We start from the raw sequence: 25,630 nt of genomic DNA, 5'->3' as shown, positions 1-25,630 counted from the left end.
GTCTCTCACCTTCTAATCACCCCTCCCCTACTTGCCCTGCCCCTCCCCTTTTACATCTTCCCTATCCACCCCTCCTTCTACTCATCCCTCCCTCTAACTGCCCCTCGCACCACCATAACTTCCCCTGCCCATTACTCCTCACCTACACCCTCTGCCCACCCCCGCTTACCCACCCACTCAGGTCCAGCGCACTGCCAATCAGCCTTTGAGGAACAGCGGGGGCCGTGCGCAGCCTGCCATGTCTGTCGCGCCGACAGGAAATCCCAGGCGCTCGCCAATCCGCCGCACCGCTCGAAAGTTGGGAGAAGTGACTGGTTGTGCGGGGAGCCTTCCAACTGGCTTGCCGGCTGATGACATCGACAGACTTCTCGTGTTACAATTTTGTTTTCCCCGTTCTCAAAGTTTGCACGGTCAACCTGCAACACTCTTGCTCCCTCCGCGTCCCGTGGATCTGATGCCCGGGTGTTGTTAGGATTCCCAGCAGAAGGTTTGTGGAACTTTACCATTCTGGATTCCTTTTTGAGAATATTCTGGCCATCTTTTAAGGGGGGTGGTTTTAGGGGGGAGGGGATAGTTAGGGGGTGGGGAAGGATGTGCAATGAAGGGGGAGGATGGTGGGGGTGACATTACCAAAAAACATCATCGGCTCTCGCTGCAGGGCGGGCCACCTCTAATACATTTTTTAAATTATCTTGCGGGCCAAATATAATTATATTGCGGGCCAAATTTGGCCCGCGGGCCAGAGTTTGACATGTGTGTTCTAAAGTAATAAGATGATAGACATGGTCAGATTTAATGTGTAAAAGTAGACGACAGGACTTTCTTTTGTGTGAAGATGTTGTATTTCATATTTAATATTTATTGGTTTTGGAGGGGGTTGGGAAGGGGGGGGAGGGAGGGTGGGTAAGGAGGGAGAAAAGAGGGAAAATGTCACTGTGTATATTTAATGAGAAACATTTGTACATATTTTTGTTGATATGGTTCATAGTGCGATAAATAAAACGTTACAAAAAAACAACCGCCCTGATGAGTTTAATGATGGTCACAAGGTTTAATGAAGTTAAAGTTGGGAATAATTTGTGAGCTATTTTAGAGAGAATTTTAATGAGTGTACATCTTTTGATAAGAACAATATTAAACTGATGGGCAGCACAGTTAACACAAGGCAGCACCGACCCAGCTTCGACTAGAATGAATTCATACGTTCTCCCCGTGACCACGTGGACTTCCTTTCATGTTCCAAAGATGTTTAGGTTGGTTGGTCACGTGGGTTTATTTGGGAAGCATAGGCTCCTGGGCCAGAAGGACCTGTTACCGTGTCGTCTCTCTGAAAAAAAATCTTTCTGCCAACTTCTTAATGAAACTGACACATTGCTGCAAAGGAGATTTGGCAGTAGAGAGGAGGGTTTAGCTGCTTTGGATAATGTTATCAATATCATTAAGGACCTCTGTTGGACAGATAGGAAGGTCACCAAGAGGAATGGAGTAGCCGAGGTCAACTCCAACATGAAAAGGATGAATGGGATCAACATGGGGTCACTCAAGAGGTTTGTTAGAAAGGAAGAGAATTTAAGAGAATGCAAGAACAATGTAGGAATAACTGGACAGGACTAGCTAGGCAGGTTATTGACCACCCAATAGAGGTGCACTGTCCCAGGTTTCTGCTCTCAACGATAGAATTGCTGGAGAAACTCAGTAGGTTAGACAACATTCATGGGTAGAAATGGACAATGTTTCTGGTCAGAAATCAAAGCTGAGGAAAAAGAGGTAATATTACATGACTGAAGGAGAAAAGTTTTAAGTTTTGCTTTGGCTAACAATATTTAACACGATTTTCTTTTCAAAATGTTATTTTTCCAAAACAAACATAGTATCTCATCTAAAAAAAACAATTCTTTTTTAACCTATTTACACTTTTTTTTAGTATAATTCACTTCTCAGCTACAAATACTATGTCAACTTATTACAATTTCCTTCCCTCCTCCAAAACTTTGAAAATTAAACTAAAGCAATAAAGTAACAAGCAGAAAAAAAGTAAAAAGAAAAAGAAAATTTCCACGTCCGCCAGTCTCTCTAATCGACTTCTACCCCTTGAAGTGCTTCACTGCTGTTGTCTTTATGTATTTTGTTGGCTTTTTAGAACTGTGAGTTGTTTTATAGCTGTGCACTAGATAAGTACTCTAGATAAGGTTACCATATTTTGGCCTAAGTATCGTATTTAGTTCTTAAATGACATGTAATTTTCTCCGTGGGCACACAGTTGTGTATCTCAGTGGTCCATCGAGTGATGAGTGGGGGGGGTGGGGGGGGTGTTGGACTTCCATTATTTTTGCTACTGTCGGAGCAATCTCTTCAAATTTAATTTAGAATTTAGTTCTGCCACATCCCCTAGGTTTTCCAATAAAGACAGCTCCAGATCCAGCAGGAAGTCTGTTTCCATAATCCTAGTTGATATATTAGATAACTCCAACCAAAAGAGTCTCACTTAAACGCAGGTCCATGTGGAGTGTATAAAGGTACCAATTTCTAGCCCACACCTGAAGCACATTTCCGATATCTCTGGTTTTCCTTTATGTAATTTTTGTGGTGTGAGATATAATTGGTGTAAGGAATTATATTGTACCAATCTTAGTCTGGCGTTGATCACTGATGTTACACTTTCCCCACATAGGTCTGACCAAAACTCTTCATCAATCATTGTTCCCAAGTCCAACTCCCACCTCTCCCTCGATCTTTGCAGGCCTGGTTTTGGGCTCTCACTTTGAAGTGAGATATAAATTTGGGAGAGCCTGCCAGTCAAAGTAGCCTTTCCACCTCATTCCCTTCAGATAGGGAAGAGATTTTGCTATAACATTTTAAGACATGCAGCACAGTAACAGGCCCTTTCAGCCATGAGCCCGTGCCATCCAATTTACACCCAATTAACCTACACCCCCTGGTACATTTTTGAATGGTGGACGGAAACCGGAGCCCCGGGAAATCCCACGCAAATACAGGGAGAATGAACAACTCCTTACAGACAACGCAGGATTCGAACCCCATTTCCAAGCACTGGAGCTGTAATAGTGTTGCGCTAACCATGCCATCCAAGGTTTCATTATCAGAAGACAAGATATATCAAAGCTTGAACAAGCCGTCAGCTTTTTCTGCATCATTTTACAAAGGGGGAGCAGAAAAAATTCACCAAGGACGTTGCCTGGCTTGGAGAGCTTATCGAGGGAGATTGCAATAGACTGGGGTGAAACATGAATGTCTGCAGACGCTGTGATTGTAAACAAAAAACAAAAATGCTTGAGAAACTCAGCAGCATCCCTAGGAGGTTGAGATGTATTACCGTCGTTTCCGGGTGAGGTGCGAGTATTTCTTCATTCATATCTTGAGGAAGGGGGTCAAGCACAAAACATCAGTAATATATCTTTACCTCCTTTGGACGCTGCAACACCAGCTGAGTTCCTCCAGCATTTCTATGTTTTCATTGCATAGACTGGGCCAGTTTTCCACAGAGTGAAGGAGGCTGAGAAGTGACATCACAGACAAATACAAAATGGTGAGAGGCTTAAACAGGGTAGATAGCCAGTGTCTGTTTCCCACAGTAGGGGGTGTCTAAAATCAGATGGCACCTTTGAAAGGTGAGAGGGAGAAAGGTGACAGGGGTTAATATTTCACAGAAAGCGCAGTTGGTTTCTGGAATGAGCTGCCACTCATTCCAGAGGGGTTGGTGGAGGCAGGAACAGTAACAACATTCGAGGCATTTGGTCATTGAACGAGCAAGGCCAAGAGAGATGTGGAATTAATGCAAGCAAGTTGGATTAGGCACGTTGGTTGGTACCGCTGTGATGTAACAGAATTGTATACAGTACTTTAAATTCCCTGATTATGGAATGTCATACCTTCACGACACTCTATCCACTTACACAAGATTCCCAAACTCTCAGATAGTGATCCCCCAAACCAGGAGCAGACATAGAGCCATCTTCGAAGCACTCGCTGCTGTACAGAGTCTCTAATGCTTTCTATTCCAGGATTAAAGAGTGACAGAGCTTGATCCTGCTCCTAACACCTCAGGGTGTCTCTCAATTATAGGTGCCTGCCAACTCAGTGTTTTAATTTCCTGAACTGGAAGAACCTGACACAAACAACCAACCTGTAACTACCTTTCAGACCAGTAGAATCCAAAATCTCAAGCACTCTCACTCTCTGTTAACTTATCATGGATGTAGAAAGGAATCTCTGAAGCAATGCTCTGATTTCTTTGAAGGAATACATTCTCCCGCTCCTCTTTACCAAGAGCAACATCTCTCTTTCACTTTCTGTACAATTTTCCATGATGCATGATACACCCAAGTATGACTCCTGAAGTAATCTTTCTGTTGCAAGATCTTGCACTGATAACGTGATCTAGCAAACACCCACTCTCCCCTTCCAATTAGAAATCTAAATATGTATTCCTGTGCTCTGGATTCCGAGAGGCAGAATCGTTACTGATCCTAGTTTCCAAGTTGCTCACCACCTTGTTGCGTAGGACAAAGGGTGTGGACAGTGCTGGTGTAAACTGAGATAAATTAGAACTTGGCCAGGACACTGAGCTAAGCAAGCAGATCACTGAACTAGTTGGAGACATTTGTTCCTTTCTGTTGTCACTGAACAACTAACAAAGCGACAGGAATGTTATGGAATAAACATGCCAGGAGCAGAGCAAAACCAAGCAATATCAACGTCCAGACATACTGAAAAATAACCCAGTCACTTACCATCTGCTGCTTTCTGAGTTTAACAGGAATGTAGGGAATGTATTCCTCCTCATCGTCCTCTTCTTCCGATCGCGCACGCTAAAAAATAAAACCAGTGAAAATGCAGAGGTCAGAGTCTGGGAAACTTTCCACATTGACTCTATTTCCCCTTCCAAATGTGAGGAGACATACGCACAAGCACCTGGAGCCGAGTAACATCAGGGTGCAACACCGTCAGGGATGGTTCCAGGAAGGATTGGGAAAATAAAAATGAAGACAAGAGAAGGGAGTCAGCCAAGCCATCCTAGACCCTATGTTGCTATTCAATTGGATTTGAATGGCACTGCAACTCCATTTCTCTCCAGCAGCACCTATACCGTGCCACAGAACAAAATCTCAACCTTGCAACTTCTGACCGAATCCCTGCATCCAAAAGCTTTTTTTTTTCAGTTTTCAAATTGCAGACCTGGCACCCTCTGCCAGCATAGTTTATGGTCCTCCTTAAAGGTCTCAAATCCAGAAGGAACCCCTCGCATTCAAGCTCCCAAGTGTAACCCCCACCTTTTAGCACAAGCCCAGTAGCTCCCAACTCTTTAACGACACAGCCATGTCCTATTTAAATGTGATGAGAGCTTTTGTCTTTCCCAATCATTCAGGAAGTCAGTTCCAAATGCTTGCAAGGATAGAAGTAGCATCCAAAAAATAATTGGGAAGGAGGAATTGGAAGGGAGAGGCAAACTCAGGAAAATTGCAATCACCAGGGGAACAATAGAAAGCAAATTATTGGAGCTATGGTTTGATGTGGCCTATAGTTCCTGCTAGATTTCATTGTGGGTTCTTGAAAGGGGAAAGTGAGATGGTTGATTCACATTTGGAACCTCTCAAATGTCCTTAGTTTCCGGGAAGGTGCCATTGTGTGAAAACAGAGGTCAATGTTGCTCCTTTATTGCAATAGGAAGACAGAGGCAGGCAGCTATGCCTCAGTTAGCTATGCAATGAGTTGGGAAAATGTTAAATATTATCAAGGACATTCCAGCTGGGCATTTAGAAAAATTCATGGATGTTGGGCAAAGTCAACATGGCTTCAAAGGGAACTCTTGCAGCCAATTTATTACAATTCTTTGAAGTAGTAATATGCGCTGTGGATATATGAGAACCAGGGGGTAGAGAGTCGTGGAGTCAAAACAACAACCTTTCCCTCAATGCATGTGTTATGGAGTCCAGAGGACCCCAAAACCCAGCAGCAATAGATATCCACCACGACAGGGTTACTTAAAATACAATTGCTTTTAATTATCTTTGAACATGAAAACAGAATCAAACTTTAACTTATTACTTTCAACTTACTTAATCTACTTAACCCCCCTCTAATTCTAAGCACACATGTGTGTAATGTGCATACAAGTGTAGAAAAGTTCTTTAGTTCACAGTCCAATGTCACTGGTTGCAAACAATTCTTGTACTGTGCACAGAAGTTAGCATTAATAAAGTTCACCAGGCTTTGGTGCTTAACAGGGAAATGGTTACAACTCAGGAGGGTGCTGGTTGGTTTTCAGAGAGATTCCTTTTTAATCAGTCTTGCTGGCGAAACTTGCCTCCTTCAGGGTTCTCCAGATGATCCTCTTTTCTTTCAGGTCACCACAGAGTTCCTTTCAGACACCTAGACTTCTCCTTTGACCAGACAGTCTTCCAAAGTTTGCCAGCTTATCCCTCTGGAACCGAAGCCCCTGTCCTTCCTCCCTCTCACTCCCTCCCTCCCTGAGAGCAAAGGTGTTCTGCCTCTGCCTGCAAAGATCAGAAAGCTTGATTTCAGACAAGCTGCTGCCGTATGTTGCTACTTTGTTGCCTTTTGCAAACTAGCATACTGCAGAAGTCCTCCAAAAATTCTGTTTTAAATGTTTGTGTGCAACCTGCTCTAACAATCATCCCAAACCACCTCTAAATACTCTGTCACACCTGCTAAATGAACAACCTGGGGATTCACGGCATGAAGCATTGCAACACGCCCCTCCCATCTGCATCAACAGAGATATGGACGATAGAGTGCTTCAGGTTCCGAAAAGTGAACATCACCTGCAACCTATCCTGGTCCAACCACATTGGCATCATGACCAAGAAAGCACTCTACTTCCTCAGGAAATTCAGCTTGTCCCCATTGTCTGTTACCAAGTTTTATAGATGCACCCTAGAAAGTATCCTGTCCAGAAGTACAGTTTGGCACAGGATCTACTCCCAAGACCGCAAGAAACTGCAGAGTGGTGAACACAGCTCATGCCATCATACTAACCAGTTTCCACCTTCAACTTCACCTCCCTGCATCTCCGAGAAGCTGCCAATACGTGAAAGAACCCATCCCACCCATCACACACTTCTTCCAATTTCCTTCAGGCAGAAGATACACGATTCTCCAAATTCAAGGACAATTCCTTTCCTGCGGTTATCAACTTTTTCATGAACCTCTCATTGGTCAAAGATGGTGCCCCTGCATTGGCTTAACTAGTTTTCTCTATATTCTGCACTTCATCTTTATTACACTACATCCTGCTGTATGACTGTATTCAACACCAAGTTGGTTAATGAACAGCAGCCTGGCGTATGAGGCATCATTCTCCAGGTGGGTCAGGGTGAAATGGAGGGACGAGGAGACAGCGTCATCCATGGGATGGTGGCGTCTGTTGGAGAATTGAAATGATTCCAGTGATTGTGAAAGGCGTGTTTTGATGTGTCCCATCACCAGATACTCAAAGCATTTCTAATGTTGGAGATCAGTGCCACTGAGTTATAGTCATTGAGGCTTCTCTACCCCCCCACCCCTCCCCTGGTCAATTCTCACCTTTCCCCCCCTCTCCTGTGTCTAATTATTTCACCTGTTGGCTCTGTCCTCCTCTCACTCTCCTTTCTTCCCCCAACCTTTTTATTCAGGCCTGCCTGCTTTTTGCTCATCACTTGAAGACGGGCACAGGCTCAAACGTTGGTCACATATCTGTATTTCTATGGACGCAGCTTTTTGTGCTTTCACAGCTGACTGCAGAGTTTCGTGTTCCACTTCAGTTACATGGCTTCAGTGAGACCACATTTGGTGGAACTAGTTACAGAATTGGCATCTTTATTTAAGGAGGAAGATAAGAGGTTTACTGGAACAATAGCATGTTAGGTTGGGGATAGTTTTTGAAGCAAACATTGATTTAATGAGAAGGCCATTTATTTTATGTCTGAGCATCGTGAGGTTTCAGATGCTTTTTCATCAGGAGATGCAGAATTTTTAAAATATATTTAAGGCAGAATTAAATACATCCTTAATAAGCAAGGCTTACAGATTATACTGAGTAGGCAGAAACAATCATTTATAGTCAGATTAAATATGATTTTAATTAACAGCAGAACAGGGACCAGCAGCAAAGGAGGCTGCCCTTGCTCTTCATTCATACATCTCTTTATACTCCTACCACACTCTGAGTGAATAAACATATTTCACTGCTCCTCTAGTTTTTCTAACAGTTGCTCACATTCCTAATTCTATGGTTTTTAACCCATCAAAGGATGAAAGATCCTTCTTTTAAAAAACAACTGTGTGAAGTTAAGGGTTAAACTGTGTTAAAATATATAATCTTTATACTTGTGCAACTAATGACACTTGCAATTGCTACACTCGGGTATGTTGTTTTGACACTTGAAGACGAGAAACATCTGTTAACTACCTTCCCCAGGAAGAGAAATACCTGGCTAACTGTCACGCACGTGAGTGGTTCCAAGGTCAAGACCTGATGTACTGCCAACTGCTAAAGACAAAAACTTGATGTATGGTTTCGCGGACGAAAATTTATGGAGGGGTAAAGTCCACGTCAGTTGCAGGCTCGTTTGTGGCTGACAAGTCCGATGCGGGACAGGCAGACACGGTTGCAGCGGTTGCAAGGGAAAATTGGTTGGTTGGGGTTGGGTGTTGGGTTTTTCCTCCTTTGTCTTTTGACAGTGAGGTGGGCTCTGCGGTCTTCTTCAAAGGAGGTTGCTGCCCGCCGAACTGTGAGGCGCCAAGATGCACGGTTTGAGGCGATATCAGCCCACTGGCGGTGGTCAATGTGGCAGGCACCAAGAGCTTTTTTTTTCCCGTTTCAACTGACTTTATTCAAATGTCCTTGCCCGCCTTTAAGAGCAAGCGCAAGCCCCGCCCCACATTGGCACTGATGCCATCATACTGCCAAAAAGCGTGTGCTGTGGCCGAGGCAACGAGGCACTCTCAGAACCTAATAGCACCATCTTAGTGTGGCTGCTCCGCTATCACGGCCGTGACATGTGGAACTGGTTCACCTGTGACTCTATGTGTGCCGCCACACAACCCCCTGCCCCCCCCTCCCGAATTACCTTTAGTGTCCTGGCACTTTGGGTGGCCATCCACGTCTTTTGGGCTGAGCTGTAGGCACTGGTTGGCTAGGGTCTAAGTGTGCCACTTTCAGTCTGCCCACTGTAAACAGTTCTTCTCTGCCCCCAGTATCTAAGGTGAATGTCTTGCCTGATAATTTCAGGACTTTGCAGGGGCCTTTGTGGGGCCATTGGAGTGGGGCTGGGTGTGGGCCTCGCTGAACAAACACAAAGTCCGAGGTGGCTGTCCTAAAACATAGAAGTATAGAAGATAGGAGCAGTAGTAGGTCATTCAACCCTTCGAGCCTGCTCCACCATTCAACCAAGAGCTTTCTTTAGGCAGTCCTTGTACCTCTTCTTTGGTGCACCTCTGTCTCGGTGGCCAGTGGAGAGCTCGCCATATAACACGATCTTGGGAAGGCGATGGTCCTCCATTCTGGCGACGTGACCTACCCAGCGCAGTTTGATCTTCAGCAGCGTGGATTCGATGCTGTCGGCCTCTGCCATCTCGAGTACTTCGATTTTGGAGATGAAGTCGCTCCAATGAATGTTGAGGATGGAGCGGAGACAATGCTGGTGGAAGCGTTCTAGGAGCCGTAGGTGATGCCAGTAAAGGACCCATGATTCGGAGCCGAACAGGAGTGTGGGTATGACAACGGCTCTGTATATGCTAATCTTTGTGAGGTTTTTCAGTTGGTTGTTTTCCCAGACTCTTTTGTGTAGTCTTCCAAAGGCGTTATTTGCCTTGGCGAGTCTGTTGTCTATCTCGTTGTCGATCCTTGCATCCGATGAAATGGTGCAGCCGAGATAGGTAAACTGGTTGACCGTTTGAGTTTTGTGTGCCCGATGGAGATGTGGGGGGGCTGGTAGTCATGGTGGGGAGCTGGCTGATGGAGGAGCTCAGTTTTCTTCAGGCTGACTTCCAGGCCAAACATTTTGGCAGTTAAATGCTAAAGATAATGTTTAAGACTAGCTGCACTCTTATTTGATACTGTGTATGAAAAAAGTACATCAGTGCCTCTACTTCCTCAAGAGTTTGTGACACCAGAAACCCTGGCAAATTTCTACAGAGATGCAGTGGCAAGTATGCTGACTGCCTGCATCGTGGTCTGGTATGGGGACACCATTACCCCTGAGTATAAAGCCCTGCAAAGACAGTGGACACAGCCCACTGTTAACCTCTCTCTACCAATCTGGAGAGCTAAAGACACACACTGGAGCAGTTGAAGAGCCTAGCGCCCTGAGTTTTGATCAGGTTGGTCAGTTAGTCAGAAGGCAGCAGTCTCAGCAAACAAGAGGCTGAGTTGCTTCATTCATGGGTGCCAGCACTACTGTCTATAACTGTCTGTCAGTATGCTCACCCAGTAGATTCAATGGGGAAAAGGAGACTGAGCTACTTTGTTCACAGGCGCCAGCACTGTTGTCCTGAAAGCAGTTTGCGCCAAGAGAGAGAGAGAGAGCGAGAGAGAGCGAGAAACCAAAAGTGGCTATCGCCACATTCGAAACTCAGGAAAGCCGCAGGTGATCACGGACATCTATCTCCACTTGTGACTAACTTGAAGTTTTCTTTTGGGGCATTTTGAGCTTGGACTGTAATGGTCTGACGGTTCTCACCCCCCACCCCACTTTATTTGCTGTTAATGCAGAGTTATCATAAAGGGTGTTGTTTAATGAAGTAATTCTGTTATTGCTAATAAATTATGTTAAACAACCCATTTGCTTATGCGTCGCTCAATAGCTGCTGGTGGGCAGACAGGCTGAGTGGGACGCACACTTTTCCTCAGGTGTGTAATGCTGCACACACCCGGTGAACCAGAGCTCTGCGCCGCCCCGCTGCGGCAGGCCATCGTTTAACGGGCGGCCGGTCTCTAGCCCTAGCCCCGGGCTCCTTACCTTTTCGGTGCCTTCAGCTTGCTCTCCACTCACGGGCACTGCCTCCATTGCTCGGAACGGCACTGCCTCCATTGCTCAGAACATCACTGCACTCTCTGTCCGGTACCGTCCGACCGCCAGCTCCCTCCCCCCCGGCGCTACTTCCGATCCGTCCGTCTACCAGCTTCCCCCCCCCCACCCCCGGCGCTATTTTCGGTCCGGTCCAGTCAGTCCGCCAGCACCCTCCCTCCACCCAGTGCTCCTTCCGGTCCGCCGGTCTACCAGCTTCCCCCGGCGCTCCTTCCGGTCCGCCGGTCTACCAGCTTCCCCCCGGCGCTACTTCCGGTCCGCCGGTCTACCAGCTCCCCTCCCCCCGAGCTACTTCCACTCTCCAGGGACTTCGCCGTTTCGAGAACGTCGGGGCGAAAGTAGAGGGAAATGGAGGTGTTCGCCCCCAGACGGGGTGAGGCTCGTCTCCTCCTGGTGTGGAGGGCCAAGCAGCCGGGGAAAAGCGAGGCCCACATCAGTATTCGGACCCCGGGCCAGCCGAGGTGTTCTTCACCTCCCACCTCCCTCTTCCCCTCCCCCCTCCTCCCCCTCCCCCCTCCTCCCCCTCCCCCCCCTCCCCCCTCCTCCCCCTCCCCCCTCCTCCCCCTCCCCCCTCCTCCCCCTTCCTCCCCCTCCCCCCTCCTCCCCCTCCCCCCTCCTCCCCCTCCCCCCTCCCACCTCCTCCCCCTCCTTCTCCCCCTCCCACCTCCTCCTCCCCCCTCCCCCTCCCCCTCCCCCTCAAAATGTCCTGGAGGAACTCAGCAGGTCACACAGTATCCGTGGGAAGCAAAAGCCAATCGATGATTCGGACCTGGGCTCTCCTGTCAATCCCTGACGGACTATTGCTTTCCTTTAGCACTTCTGTGTATTGTCAGGTACTGGTTGTGCCTTCCTGCAAAGACCATTCCATCGACTGATCTACACAGACTGTTTCAGACTAGATTCACTTTTTAAACAAAATAAACTTTATTTACAATAAATTATTTACAAAAAGAAATCAATTTAAAATTTCTTCACAATCTTAGCATAGTATCTCTTGTGTGCTGAAAGACCCAAAGGTATGGGGCAGACTTTCACTGAGCTGATGGTCTTCCAGCAGCTCTAGATGTCTTGTAGATCAAAAAGAGTCCTCTGTCACGCTGCTGCTGGGGATGCACTCTTTGTTAATCTCCATTCAGCAAAGAGGTGGACAACTTTCCCCACTCCACCGCAGCCATCTTGGGGACAATAAGCGTTGTGGATGAAGTTTTTTTTTAATTTTTTATTTTTCACACTATAAACCATATTGACCAAGATACATACAGACATTTTTTCTCTTGAATATATACAGTGTCATTTTCTCCCCCATTTTCCCCCCTCCCTTCCCTCCCTCCCTCACACCCTTTCCCATTTATTTGAAGTTCAATCTATAAGATACATTAAACCCGTTAAACAATGTTGTCACTTAATAAAAACAAGAAATTTTACTGAGTCAGTTCTTTTCGTTATCTTCTCCTTCTGTCATTTTAGGTGGTGGAAGTCCATGGTAGGATTTCTCTATTGTATTTCATGTATGGCTCCCATATTTGTTCAAATATTGTGATGTTATTTCTTAAATTATATGTTATTTTTTCTAATGGAATACATTTATTCATTTCTATGTACTATTGTTGTATTCTCAAGTTGTCTTCTAATTTCCAGGTTGACGTAATACATTTTTTTGCTACAGCTAGGGCTATCATAACAAATCTTTTTTGTGCTCCATCCAAATCGAGTCCAAATTCTTTATTTCTTATATTACTTAGGAGGAAGATCTCTGGGTTTTTTGGTATGTTGCTTTTTGTGATTTTATTTAATATCTGGTTTAGATCTTCCCAAAATTTTTCCACTTTCTCACATGTCCAAATTGCATGAATTGTTGTTCCCGTTTCCTTTTTACAGCGAAAACATCTGTCTGATAATGTTGGGTCCCATTTATTTAACTTTTGAGGAGTGATGTATAGCCTGTGTATCCAGTTATATTGTATCATGCGTAACCTCGGGTTTATTGTATTTCTCATAGTTCCGGAGCATAGTTTTTTCCCATGTTTCATTCTTTATCTTTATGTTTAGATCTTTTTCCCATTTTTGTTTAGGTTTACCGTTTGTTTCCTCGTTCTCCTTTTCTTGCAGTTTGATGTACATATTTGTTACAAATTTTTAAATTATTGTGTCTGTAATCACATATTCAAAATTGCTTCCTTCTGGTAACCTCAGACTGTTTCCCAATTTGTCCTTCAAGTAGGTTTTCAGTTGGTGGTATGCAAACATTGTATCGTGAGTTATATTATATTTATCCTTCATTCATTCAAAGGATAATAATTTATTTGCCGAAAAACAATTTTCTATTCTTTTGATCCCTTTTCTCTCCCATTCTCTGAAGGAAAGGTTATCTATTGTGAAAGGGATTAGTTCATTTTGTGTCAATATTAGTTTTGGTAGTTGGTAATTTGTTTTATTCCTTTCTACGTGAATCTTCTTCCAAATGTTGAGCAGATGATGCAATACTGGTGAATTCCTACGTTGCACCAATTTTTCATCCCATTTATATAGTATATGATCAGGTATCTTCTCCCCTATTTTATCTAGTTCTAATCTGGTCCAATCTGGTTTTCCCTTGTTTGATAAAAATCTGATAGGTATCTTAATAGTGCGGCTCTATAATAATTCTTAAAGTTTGGTAGTTGTAAGGTCCTTGTTTGTACCATTCTGTTAATTTATCTAGTGCTATCCTCGGTTTCCCCCCTTTCCATAAGAAGTTTTCATTGATCTCCGTTGGATTATATGTAATTTGTTTGTCCTTTTTCCTTAATGCCAATACCATTCTTTTAGTTTGTTCTGTCTTAAACTGCCACGCTAGAATTTTGTGTGTTTTTTCTCCTAGCTCATAATATTTCTGTTTTGTCTTCATTATGTTCTTCTAGCGTAAGTTCACGAAAGTTCTGACTGCAAGGTGGGTGAAGTTCAGGAAGGATCTCACTGGGAGGGCTCTTCTCACCGCCAGCCAGGCCAAGTGCTGGTGCTTGATAGAGAGCACTGGTGATGAGGCATACCGTCAGATGACCTGGATCGTCTGCTACGAGTATAACCCTACCGTGCCCATCGAGTCCTCATCTCTCTTGTGTCTGCAGGATGTTCCATGCTGACCACTGCCTGATAGCCTTGCAGTTGAAGGTGTGGCAAAATCCAGCTGACTGGACATTGCGTGGCAATGGGGCCAGGCCTATCCTTTGCAACACCTGGGCAGGTAGAACCTCAGTACGCAGTGGCACATGGAGCCCTCGTACTTTGGTTCCACGCCCAGCCTATAAAGGTTAAAACCTTGTGATTTTGATTCTTACTTAATTTTGTGCCTTTCTCTTTAAGAGAACCATTGTTTGTAGTGTTACCATAGTGACTATGACATAATATCCAGCCAGGCTAAGTGCTTGCTCCCATTCTACAAGATGTGAAGGAAGTGTGAGCATGAGAAAATTTTCTTTAAATTTTGTATCTCTATATATCTTTGTGTTTTTATAGCAGTCTTTAGCTATTTCTTTAGTAATGATAATTTTTGAGTAATTAAGAGTCTAAAGGACTATCTATGCAGTAAATGCTTTGTTATTCACCGTTATGAAAGCCTTGTAAAGTTATGCAATATATTTATCTGTTCTATCAACAATTAAAACTACATCATCACCACAGAGTTTGATTTGTTGGATTAAAGAGATCAAAATTCGGGATATCGCAGCGCACGCTTTGGAAGATGATATTTTGAAATCAGGATATATTAGAATAAGGAAAATGTGGTCTACACAGCCTGATGCAGCCACACGTGAAGGTGGTCACCTTGTTCCCACTGCCTAGTGACTTGTACATGGGGACCCTTTCCATCTGGGATCCCCATATAAACCGGAAAACTGCTGTGGTGACCGCCATCGTAGAGGTGCAGGGGATGGGCAGTACCGAGAGCACCTTGACAGACTGGTTTTATTGAACCAGGGCCTAAAGACTTATTTAAAGAAGCCTGTTTTTTGTTGGCCAGTTTACCAGGGGGACTGAAGGAGTACTATCACTGTAACTTGTGATAAACAAGTTTGCAGATGACACTCGTGTGTTGGACGTTGTAGATGGTGAAAATGGTTGCCAAAGATTGTAGCGGGATCTTGATTGGTTGGGCTGGTGGACAGAAGAATGGTTGATGGAATGTAATACAGAGAAATGCCAGGTGTGGTGTTTTGGGAGCAGGTCTAGCGAGGGTAGGACCTACATAGTGAATGGTGGGGATCTGGGGAGTGTTGCAGAGCGGAGGAATGGAGGAGTACAGGTTCATTATTATTCATCCAGCAGCTGGACTAAAGAGCAGTCCTTTGGTGTAAAAACATGCGAACACACATACAGCTGGAGACTGGCTTGGTGGGGAGGGGTCCCAAGTATCGGAACGGGGATGCAAGAGGGCGCTGAAGGGATCCTAATCGTGTCGGAGGTTTCGGATCTGGAACTTGGGCTGTTGATTTGGACTGGATGTGGCTGCAGGGTCTGGAGGCGAATCCACGCCTGGAGACTGGGGTGAGAGGGGGATTAGAAGAACCTCTGGGAAATTCTTGCCGGTGGCAAATCTGACTGCCTTATAGCAGACAAAAGGCAATTTCATGTAATGTGACACTGTTTAATTACATGAAGATAAATTTACAAGCGATTTATATGCAGTGTATCAAAATCCCTAATGTCTAAGTACTCGAGATGGCAGAGGTCGACAGCATCGAGTCCACGCTGCTGAAGATCCAGCTGCGCTGGGCGGGTCACGTCTCCAGAATGGAGGACCATCGCCTTCCCAAGATCGTGTTATATGGCGAGCTCTCCACTGGCCACCGTGACAGAGGTGCACCAAAGAAAAGGTACAAGGACTGCCTAAAGAAATCTCTTGGTGCCTGCCACATTGACCACCGCCAGTGGGCTGATATCGCCTCAAACCGTGCATCTTGGCGCCTCACAGTTTGGTGGGCAGCAACCTCCTTTGAAGAAGACCGCAGAGCCCACCTCACTGACAAAAGGCAGAGGAGAAAAAACCCAACACCCAACCCCAACCAACCAATTTTCCCCTGCAACCGCGTCTGCCTGTCCCGCATCGGACTTGTCAGCCACAAACGTGGACATTTACCCCTCCATAAATCTTCGTCCGCGAAGCCAAGCCGAAGAAGAAGAAGAAGAAGAAGATCAAAATAAATCAACATTTTTAATTTAAATTGTGGGGTCTGGGAGGGATTGTATGCGCTGTTCTGGGATTCGGTGGTGATGGAGACAGGGGGAAGCCACGGCCGTAACGATGCCTTTACAAACCGTGTCTCCCACTACTGAGACCCCGCGTCCCAAGCTGGCGGTACCGGCTGTGGCCGGGAACGTGGCTGAAATCCCCGCGGTTTGCACAGTCCCGGGATGGAAAGTGGGGGATGCGGGAGGGAGGAAACGTGGTCCCGAGGTGGAGCGCAGCCGTTTGAATACGGGAACGTACAAAAGTCACGGGGACAAAAGCGACCACGAAGGGACTCGAACCCTCAATCTTCCGATCCGAAGTCGGACGCCTTATCCATTAGGCCACGCGGTCAGAGCTGCTACTATATTGGGCTCTGCCTGGGCAGTGTGGCGGGGTCATGCGCTGCGCTGCTCGCTGTCGGCTCCTGGCGAAGGGAAGGGGTGCTGGTCCTGCACTGGGCCGTACCGGGATGGGACATTGTACCGAGGTCACACTACGCTGCTCGCCGCGGGCTCCCGATCGGGGCTGAATCAGGCTGGGCTGTACCAAGGCAGCGCGACGGGATCGGTCCATGCGCCACTCACTGTGGGCTGAACTGGGGCAGCGCGACGGGGTCAGTCCCTGGGGGTCGCAGCTCCCCGTTCATTCGACACGTCCTCCCGCTCCTTGCCCCGCCGAGAAATGCTGCAGCCGCCGGGGAGGCTTGGGCGCCGTTTCCCGGACCCTGGCACCTGTACTCATGTTTCCCTTCAGCCCATCACCCTGCTCACCCCCTGTTGTCCTTTCCAACTGGAAACAAGTAGGGACTGGAAATGTCACATAATTAAAAACACAGGAAATGCTGAAAACACTGAGCAGGTCAGGTAGCATCAAAGAAATGGTCGGTTTCAGCTCCGGTTCCAATTGCTGGAGCAGCTCAGCCGGTCTTTTCAGCGTCCATAGGAGACAAAGATACATTACCGATGTTTCGGGCCCTGAGCCCTTCTTCAAGGAATGAACCAGGAGCAGGAAATCTCAGACAGTGCTGGTGGGGTGGGGGAAGGAATCCAGATCAACAAAGGGTGTGAATTCGATGTGATCAGGGATGAGTAAGACTTAATCATGTTTGTGCCAAAGGAAATTGAATGGGGAGATAGGGAAAGGTGGGGGGGAGACGGGTGTTTAAGAAGTCGATATTTAATGCCATCCAGGTGGATGTTGCACAGTTGGAAGATGAGGTGTTGTTCCTCCTATTTGAGGGTGGTCTCAGTCTGGCCCAAGCATGAGACCATGGACAGACATGTCAGCAAGGGAATGGGGTGAAGAATTGAAATGGGTGGCCATTGGGAGATCCATTGCAGCGGACAGAGCTGAGGTGCTCAATAAAGCGAGCTCCCAGTCTACGTCCAGCCTCTCCGATATGGAGGAGATCACAGCGAGAGTAGATAACCCTGCAGATTCACAAGTAAAATGTTGTTTCACTTAGAAGTACTGTTTGAGGCCCCAATGGTGATCCATTCCAGATTTTGAACATGCCGCTCCGGTGCCTGGTGATCCATCCCGGGTCATGGACGTGGTTCCTCAGTGCACATGCGCGGAGCCGTCAGCACACACAAACTTCCGGTGGGGAAGGAGGGTGCCGGCGCCATGAAGAGAGTGATCGGGCGTTGGGCCAAACCGCTGTTGTTCGGGGCGGTGGCGGCGGTGCTGGCGGCCGGTTTCCTCCACAGGTAAGGCGGCGCAAGTCGAGGGCCCGAGCATGCGGCGCTGGGGAGGCCGTTCAGCCCCTCAGTATAGTCAGCGTTCTTACTGAGATCCCATCAACTCTCGTCAGGCGCCCCCCATCCCCCCTGGGTCAGAGACCACCCATAGTGGGGCAGATTCCCCCCAACCCGGGGCAGAGACCTCCCCACCTCCACCCTCACCTGATGCAGAGACCCCCTCCACCACCCGGGGCTGAGCCTCCAGGTCAGACCACCCACTGTGGGGCAGACCTCCCACCTGGGTCAGAGTCAGAAACCTTCTCTTATTCCAGCTCCAGGTTTCCCGATTCTTTTCCCTCCTCCCATTTGATTTCTCCTACTCATCAATTCCTCCTCAATTATTTAATAGTGCAATTATTTAAAAACCATTTCCGACAACACTCTCCCCTTTCTGCATCTCTATGTCTCCATCTCGGGAGACAAGCTTTCCATCGACATATTACAAACCCACGAACTCCCACAACTACCTGGTCTACCCTTCCTCACACCCTGTCCACTGCAAGGATTCCATCCCCTTCTCTCAATTTCTCCATCTCCGCTGCATCTGTTCCCAAGATGAGGTCTTCCATTCTAGGATCTTCCATAATGTCAGCCTTCTTCCACAAACATGGCTTCCCCTCCACCACCATCAACTTAGCCCTCACCCACATCTCCTCTATTTCCCGTTCTTCTGCTCCCAGATGGAACAAACCTACCAACCCACCAGCCTCCATATCCATCATATTGTCTTCTGGAATTTCCAACACTTACAACAAGATCCCACCACCAGACACATCTTCCCTTCTCCTCCCCTCTCTGCCTACCATAGGGACTGCTCCCACTGTGACTCCCTTGTGCACTCATCCCTCCCCACCAATATCCCTCCCCACCAATTGCCCTCCTGGGACCTTCCCCTGTAGCTGCAGGAGGTGTCACACTTGTGCCCACACCTCCTCCCAGTTCAACAGAGGAGGACAAAGAGGTTAATTAGGAAAGGTAGAAGTGATTATGGCGGGGAACATAAAAAATGACTAAAAAGCTTTTATAGATATGTAAAGAGAAAGAGATTAGTTAAAACAAATGTGGGCCTATTACAGTCAGAAGCAGGTGAATTGATCATGGGGAACAAGGACATGGCAAACCAATTGAATAACTACTTTAGTTTTGTCTTCACTAAGGAAAACATAAATCATTTTCAGTAAATACTAGAAGATCTAACATGAGGGAAGGACTGAAGGAAATAAATGCAAGTTGAAAGGTTGTGTTAGGTAAATGGAAGGGATTAAAGGCAGATAAATCCCCAGGGCTGGATAGTCTGCAACCCAGAGTGCTTGAGGAAGTAGCCCAAGAAATAGTGGATGCATTAGTGATAATTTTTCAAAACTCTTTAGATTCTAGGTTGAGGATTGGAGGGTGGCCAACGTAACTTCATTTTTTTAAGAAGGGAGGGAGAAAACAAGAAATTATAGACCAGTTAGCCTGCCATCGGTAGTGGGGAAAATGCTAGTTATTAAAGATGTGATTGCAACACATTTAAAAAGTAATGGTATCATCGGACAGAGACAGCATGGTTTTATGAAGGGAAAATCATATCTGACGAATCTAATAGAATCTTTTGAGGATGTAACTAGTAGAGCAGATAAGAGAGAAACAGTGGATGTGGGCTATCTGGACTTTCAGAAGGCTTTTGATAAGGTCTTGCACCTCTTGGCATGGAGGTGGATGAGAATTGGTTGACAGACAGGAAGCAAAGAGTAGGAATAAATGGCTTCTTTTCAGAATGGCAGGCAGTGACTAGTGAGGAACCGCAGGGCTCAGTGCTGGGACCCCAGTTATTTACAATATATACATCAATGACTTAGAAGAGGGAATAGAAAGCAGCATCTCCAAGTATGCAGATGACATGAAGCTGGGGGGTGGGGTTAGCTGTGTAGAGGATGCTAAGAGGATGCAGGGTGACTTGGAGAAGTTAGGTGAGTGGGACAAGGCATGGCAGATGCAATATAATGTGGATAAATGTGAGGTTATCCACTTTGGAGGCAAGAACAGGATAGAAGATTATTACCTAAATGGTGTCTGATTATTACCTAAATGATTCGGACCCATTATTCGGGTCATGGGTCCTCTACCGGCATCACCTACGGCTCCTAGAATGCTTCCATCAGCGCTGTCTCCGCTCCATCCTCAACATTCATTGGAATGACTTCATCACTAACATCGAAGTACTCGAGTTGGCAGAGTCCGCAAGCATCGAATCCATGCTGCTGAAGACCCAACTGCGCTGGGTGTGTCATGTCTCCAGAATGGAGGACCATCGCCTTCCCAAGATCGTGTTATATGGCGAGCTCTCCACTGGCCACCGAGACAGAGGTGCACCCAAGAAGAGGTACAAGGACTGCTTAAAGAAATCTCTTGGTGCCTGCCACATTGACCACCGTCAGTGGGCTGATATCGCCCAACCGTGCATCTTGGCGCCTCACAGTTCGGCGGGCAGCAACCTCCTTTGAAGAAGACCGCAGAGCCCACCTCATTGACAAAAGACAAAGGAGGAAAAACCCAACACCCAACCCCAACCCACCAATTTTCCCTTGCAACCGCTGCAACCGTGCCTGTCTGTCCCGCATCGGACTTGTCAGTCACCAACGAGCCTGCAGCAGACGTGGACATACCCCTCCATAAATCTTCGTCCGCGAAGCCAAGCCAAAGGAAGGAATTACCTAAATGGTGGCTGATTAGGAAAAGGAGAGATGCAACGAAACTTGGGTGTCGCTGTGCATCAGTCATTGAAAGTGGGCATGCAGGTACAGCAGACAGTGAGGAAAGCAAATTGTATGTTGGCATTCATAGCAAGAGGATTCAAGTACAGGAGCAGAGAGGGCCCTGGTGAGACCACACCTGCAGTATGGTGTACAGTTTTGGTTTCCTTATCTGAGGAAAGGCATCCTTGCCATAGAGGGAGTGCAAAGAAGGTTCACTAGATTGATACCAGGGCTGGCAGGACTTGCATATGAAGAAAGGCTGGATCGACTAGGCTTGTACTCGCTGGAATTTAGAAGATTTAGGAGGGATCTTATAGAAACATATAAAATTCTTAAGTGACCAGGGGTTACAGTTTAAGGATAAGGGGGAAGTCTGGGGCCCCAAACAGACCTTTCAAGTGAAGCAAGACTTCACTTGCGTATCTGCAGGATTGATTTACTGCATCTGGTGATCACTTTGTGGGCCTTCTCTACATCGGAGAGACTGGGCGCAGACTGGGAGATCACTCCGCTGAGCACCTCCACTCCGTCTGCACCAGTGACAGGGACCTCCCAGTAGCCAACTACTTCAGTTCTGAGTCCTACTCCCATACTCACACAACAGTCCATGTCCTCCTGTACTATCCCACCAAGACCACCCGCAAATTGGAGGAACAACACCTGATTTTTCCATCTGGGCACTCCAGCCAGACGGCTTGAACATTGACTTCTCTGGTTTCTCCTAACCTGCTCTCATCTTCCCCTTCCCTTTTTTCTGTTTTCCACCCCCTTCTCTGTCTGTTCACCCAGCCATCCCTCTTCCCCCTGCTTGCTACTGTGCCCTCCTTCCCTTCTCCACCTATTGCCTCCTGCCTTTGTGACCACACTCCTCCCATCGCGTCTCCTTCCCTTGTTTCACCTGCTGAGTTTCTCTACTATTGTGTTTTTACTTCAACCGTGGTGAGTGCACTTTTGTGTTGTATTCCCACCTCCTGTACCTTCTCTCTGCAGTCAGTCTCGGTGCAGGATCTTGACCTGAAACATCAATCACCTACTCCTTTTCCTCCACAGATGCTGATGCACACATTTCCTCCAGTTCCATGTCTTAGAGGCTGTAAGCAGCATGTTGTTTCCATCCACTCTATAGCACCATAAAGGCCCTTCCGCCTGTGCGGTGACTGCCGGATCTTTTGGAATATTGTTTTCCCCACCCCTCACTGTTTAAAAAAAAGTACTGTTTCTGTTTTTCCAGTCGAAGTGGATAGTCTCGCATATTTTCGATCCCACTCTCTGATAGAGTTTATTATCAGATACAATGTACATCTGCACCAAAATTCTTGCAGGTGAGCAGGTATTTGGGAAAAAAAACTGTAATACTAAATTTAATTAAATAAAGACGAAAATATTTCTGCTAGATGGGTAACAAATATTCGTAGTTTGTCTGTAACCAGAAGCCCCCTCCACACCCACGGTTCCTGTTGAGTATCTTGAGCAATCTTGGAAGTGTGGTAAGTCCCCATTATCTGTGAGGGAGAGGGACACAGGGTCCTGTGGAGAACAAACCTTGATGCCACGAAGACCATTTGCAGCGTCACTGAGGCTGCAGGATGTAACACTGGAATTCCCAAATATGAACCCCATCTCCAGTCCATGCTCTAAGACCTTGGCCCTGACTTGTGTTCCTGTACCCCCATCCTCGTCTTCCTGAGCCCAATTCTGGTTCTGGTCGTGAACCAACTACAGTATTGATATTTCACTTTTTGGCAGCACAAGGCAGAATTCACTGACATCACCGGAGATGGTCTTACCTTAATCAGCAAGCACTTGTGTGAACTTTATCTGTTTTTTGAAAATTGAAATACGTCATACTCACTGGTTTTTCTCTCACCCACTCTACTAAATATAGATTAGTTTATTTATGCAACACATTTAAAACAACTCACATTGACCAAAGTGCTGTACAAATCATAAATTATATTCTAACAAACAGCTATTTAAAGTGCAGTATAAAACGGGTCCCCGAGGTTTAGAATTCTACCTACAACATGGTTACAACAATCAACAATCACCTCAAAATGCTTGTGAATAAAAATACAACTTCAGCCTGGATTTAAGAGTTAACCCAGTGGTTCTCAACCTTTTTCTTTCCACTCACACACCGTTTTAAGTAATCCCTATGCCATCGGTGCTCTGTGATTAGTAAGGGATTGCTTAAGGTGGTCTGTGATGGGAAGGGAAGGTTGAGAATTACTACTCGACCCAATTATTATGGAAATATTTTGCTTGAGAAAAATTGTCATTGGCCCATTTCCTTTGGAGTTCTGAAACCGAGCACATAACAAGTCAATGAGGTACGATTAAAACAGCGATTTTCAAACATTTTCTTTCTACCCACATCCCACCTTAAGCAATCCCTTACTAATCACAGAGCACCGATGGCATAGGCAATACCTAAAGTGGTACGTGAGTGGAAAGAAAAGGTTGACAACCACTGAGTTAAAGGAAGGGGCTGATTTGATGGCGGGAGGAATGTTGTTCCATAGTTTTGGGGCTGCAATAGGGAACGCGCGGTCTCCCCTGAGTTTGCAACTTGAGTGCGGAGCAACCAAGCGTCCTAAATTGACTGATCTGAGGAGTCTTGGAGTAGGGTGTAAGGAGATTGGTGTTGTAGGAGGGGGCTAGTCCACTAATGGCTTTGTAGTAAAAAAAAAAAAAAAAAAACTGGAAAACTGGAAAATCTATCCTGAGCTGTACTGGCAACCACTGAAGGGAGGTGAGAATAGGGCTGATGTGGTCCCTCTTCTTGGCTCCTGTTAGGAGCCTTGCTGTCACATTCTGCACCAGTGACAGAGGCAGGTGGGATAATGATGACTGATTAATTACCACGTAAAGGGAGTTGGAGTAATCTAAACGGGAGAAAATGAAGGTGTGGATAACTTTCTCGAGGTCTTTAAGTGACAGGAATGATTGGAATTTGGCGATAGTGTGGAGCTGGAAAAAGCCAGCTTTCTTTCACTACTGCATCGACTTGTTTGTCAAATTTGGAGGTGAAATTGAATATCACACCAAGGGATTTTACGTGTGGTTTAATGAGGGTGGATAAGTTACCAAGGGTATTGGAGATCATTTTGGTGGAGTTGGGGGTGAGGCAAATAGGATGATCTCAGGTTGCCTTCGTTTAGCTGCAGGAAGTTTTGAGCCATCCAGCACTTTGTCCTCCAGACAGTCGTCTAGATCAATTGAACATAATCCAATAAACTGCCCCATCAACTTGTTTTCTAGCTGTCTTGATATCACATCCAAAATTTTAGAAGATGATTTCCACTCCTTTCAAAAATTTTTTTTAAGTTGATCGACTTCAATGGCATTTCTTTTCTAATATTAATTTGTCGTCTTCATTTGCCCTTGACCCTTGGTTGAATATTTCTGGGAAGTTTTGGTAAAGACATACAAAATATCTATTTAATTCCTTTTGTTACTTCCTTATTTCTAATTGGAGTTCTTTGGAGGAGATAACAGGAAAGACAGAGAAAGGAGAGAGAGTGGACGTTTACTTGAATTTTCCAAAGTCTGTGACAAGCTCACGCCACACATGAGGCTGCTGAGCGAGATAAGAGTCCATGGTATTACGGGAAAGATAGACAATTGGCTGACTGCCAGGAGGCAGAGGTGGTGGGGGGAGAGGGAATAAAAGCGATCTTTTCTGCTTGGCACATCTTCTTTTCACATTGTATGTCAGTGATTTGGACGATGGAACTGATGGCTTTGTGGCCAGGTTTATGGATGATGCAAAGATAGGTCGATGTTGAGGAGGCAGAAGGACTTGGGTTAGGAGATTGGGTGAGGATTTGGGCAGATGAAACACAGTGTAGAAGTAATTGATCATACACTTTGATGGAAGGAATAAAGGCGTCAGTTATTTTCTAAACAGGCAAAGATTCAGAAATCAGAGGTGCAGAGGGATTTGGGAGTCCTCGTGCAAGATTCCCTGAAGGTTCACTTACAGGTAGAGTCGGTGGTAAGGAAGGAGAGGGGTAGAATAGGAGGGATGTAATGCTGAGGCTTTCTGTGGCTTGGGTCAGACCACACAGAGTACTGTGAGCAGCTTCGGGCTTCTTACTGAGCACCACCCAAACCCATTTTAATTCTATACTATAACCTGGAGAGCTACCAACTATACTGGTCTCGTGCCTTATTAACGCTGTGCCACATCTTTGACCATTTGACGCGTCCTTCCCAGATATCCTGATGAGTAGGAACAAATGCATTGGCAGATGGAGACTGATTGAAGCAGCTCAAAGGAGGTCCTGGTCTACTTCTCAGGAGATCTGCCCCCTGGGTCCAAACCCCACCCCTCAGGGTTCAGGCAGCCTGGGCTCACCAGCAGCACAGGGCGATCACTAGGCCAGACTCAGCAGTGTTTTCTGTCTTGATTAGGCGCAGTTTCCTCCCAGACATTGAAGAGATCCGTGCTAAAGAGCAGCAGAAATACGGTAAGAAGTTGCAAGAAGTCCTGGAACGAAGAGAGAGGCAGCTGCTGGAAATAGAACAGAAGAAATCTCGGTGAGCTTGGAAAAGAGCTGAACAGTGCCAGTATATAGTGGCTATGTATCCTGCTCCAGGGGACTGTAGCTGGCCACGGTCTGGCATATCAAGTGGACAAAAAGGAATAGGAGGAATAGTGGAAAGTGCAGATGGTGAAATGCACCTTAACATTTCTAAATTACCTGATGCGTTTCTGTCTTGTGCACCATTTGTTGTAATAAATCAATTCTGAACATCATCAGAGCTTGGGTTGTTATGTTCAACAGAAAGAACCTCCACTTTTTCAAATTTAAGTTTAGACTTACTGCACAGTAACAGGACCTTTCGGCCCACGAGCCTGGGCTGCCCATTTTACACCCAATTAACCTA

At 46.1% G+C, this 25,630-nt stretch overlaps 2 protein-coding genes and 1 non-coding gene across 3 annotated transcripts in view; 1 reads left to right on the top strand and 2 right to left on the bottom strand.

The window, feature by feature from the left end:
- Positions 1 to 11,129, bottom strand: part of ddx41 (DEAD-box helicase 41) — a 49,824-nt gene extending 38,695 nt beyond the window's left edge. Inside the window, exons 1-2 of the mRNA XM_069929339.1 lie at positions 10,980 to 11,129; positions 4,752 to 4,829 (exon numbers count right to left, since the gene is read on the bottom strand). Of these exons, the coding sequence (XP_069785440.1) occupies positions 4,752 to 4,829; positions 10,980 to 11,051 (150 nt within the window). The 5' untranslated portion in view covers positions 11,052 to 11,129. The remainder of the gene's footprint in view (positions 1 to 4,751; positions 4,830 to 10,979) is intronic.
- atp5pd (ATP synthase peripheral stalk subunit d) overlaps positions 1 to 25,630 on the top strand; it is a 414,254-nt gene that overhangs the window by 355,847 nt on the left and 32,777 nt on the right. The gene's annotated exons all lie outside the window — the stretch shown is intronic.
- On the bottom strand, positions 16,536 to 16,608 carry trnar-ucg (transfer RNA arginine (anticodon UCG)). Its single transcript has one exon. It is a non-coding gene; the product is annotated as a tRNA-Arg (tRNA).

Source organism: Narcine bancroftii, chromosome 3 (assembly GCF_036971445.1).
Source record: "Narcine bancroftii isolate sNarBan1 chromosome 3, sNarBan1.hap1, whole genome shotgun sequence".
In the NCBI taxonomy this organism is placed as follows: Eukaryota; Metazoa; Chordata; class Chondrichthyes; order Torpediniformes; family Narcinidae; genus Narcine; species Narcine bancroftii.
Note: the sequence above shows the minus strand (reverse complement) of the source record. Positions and strands in the feature narration are given on the sequence as shown.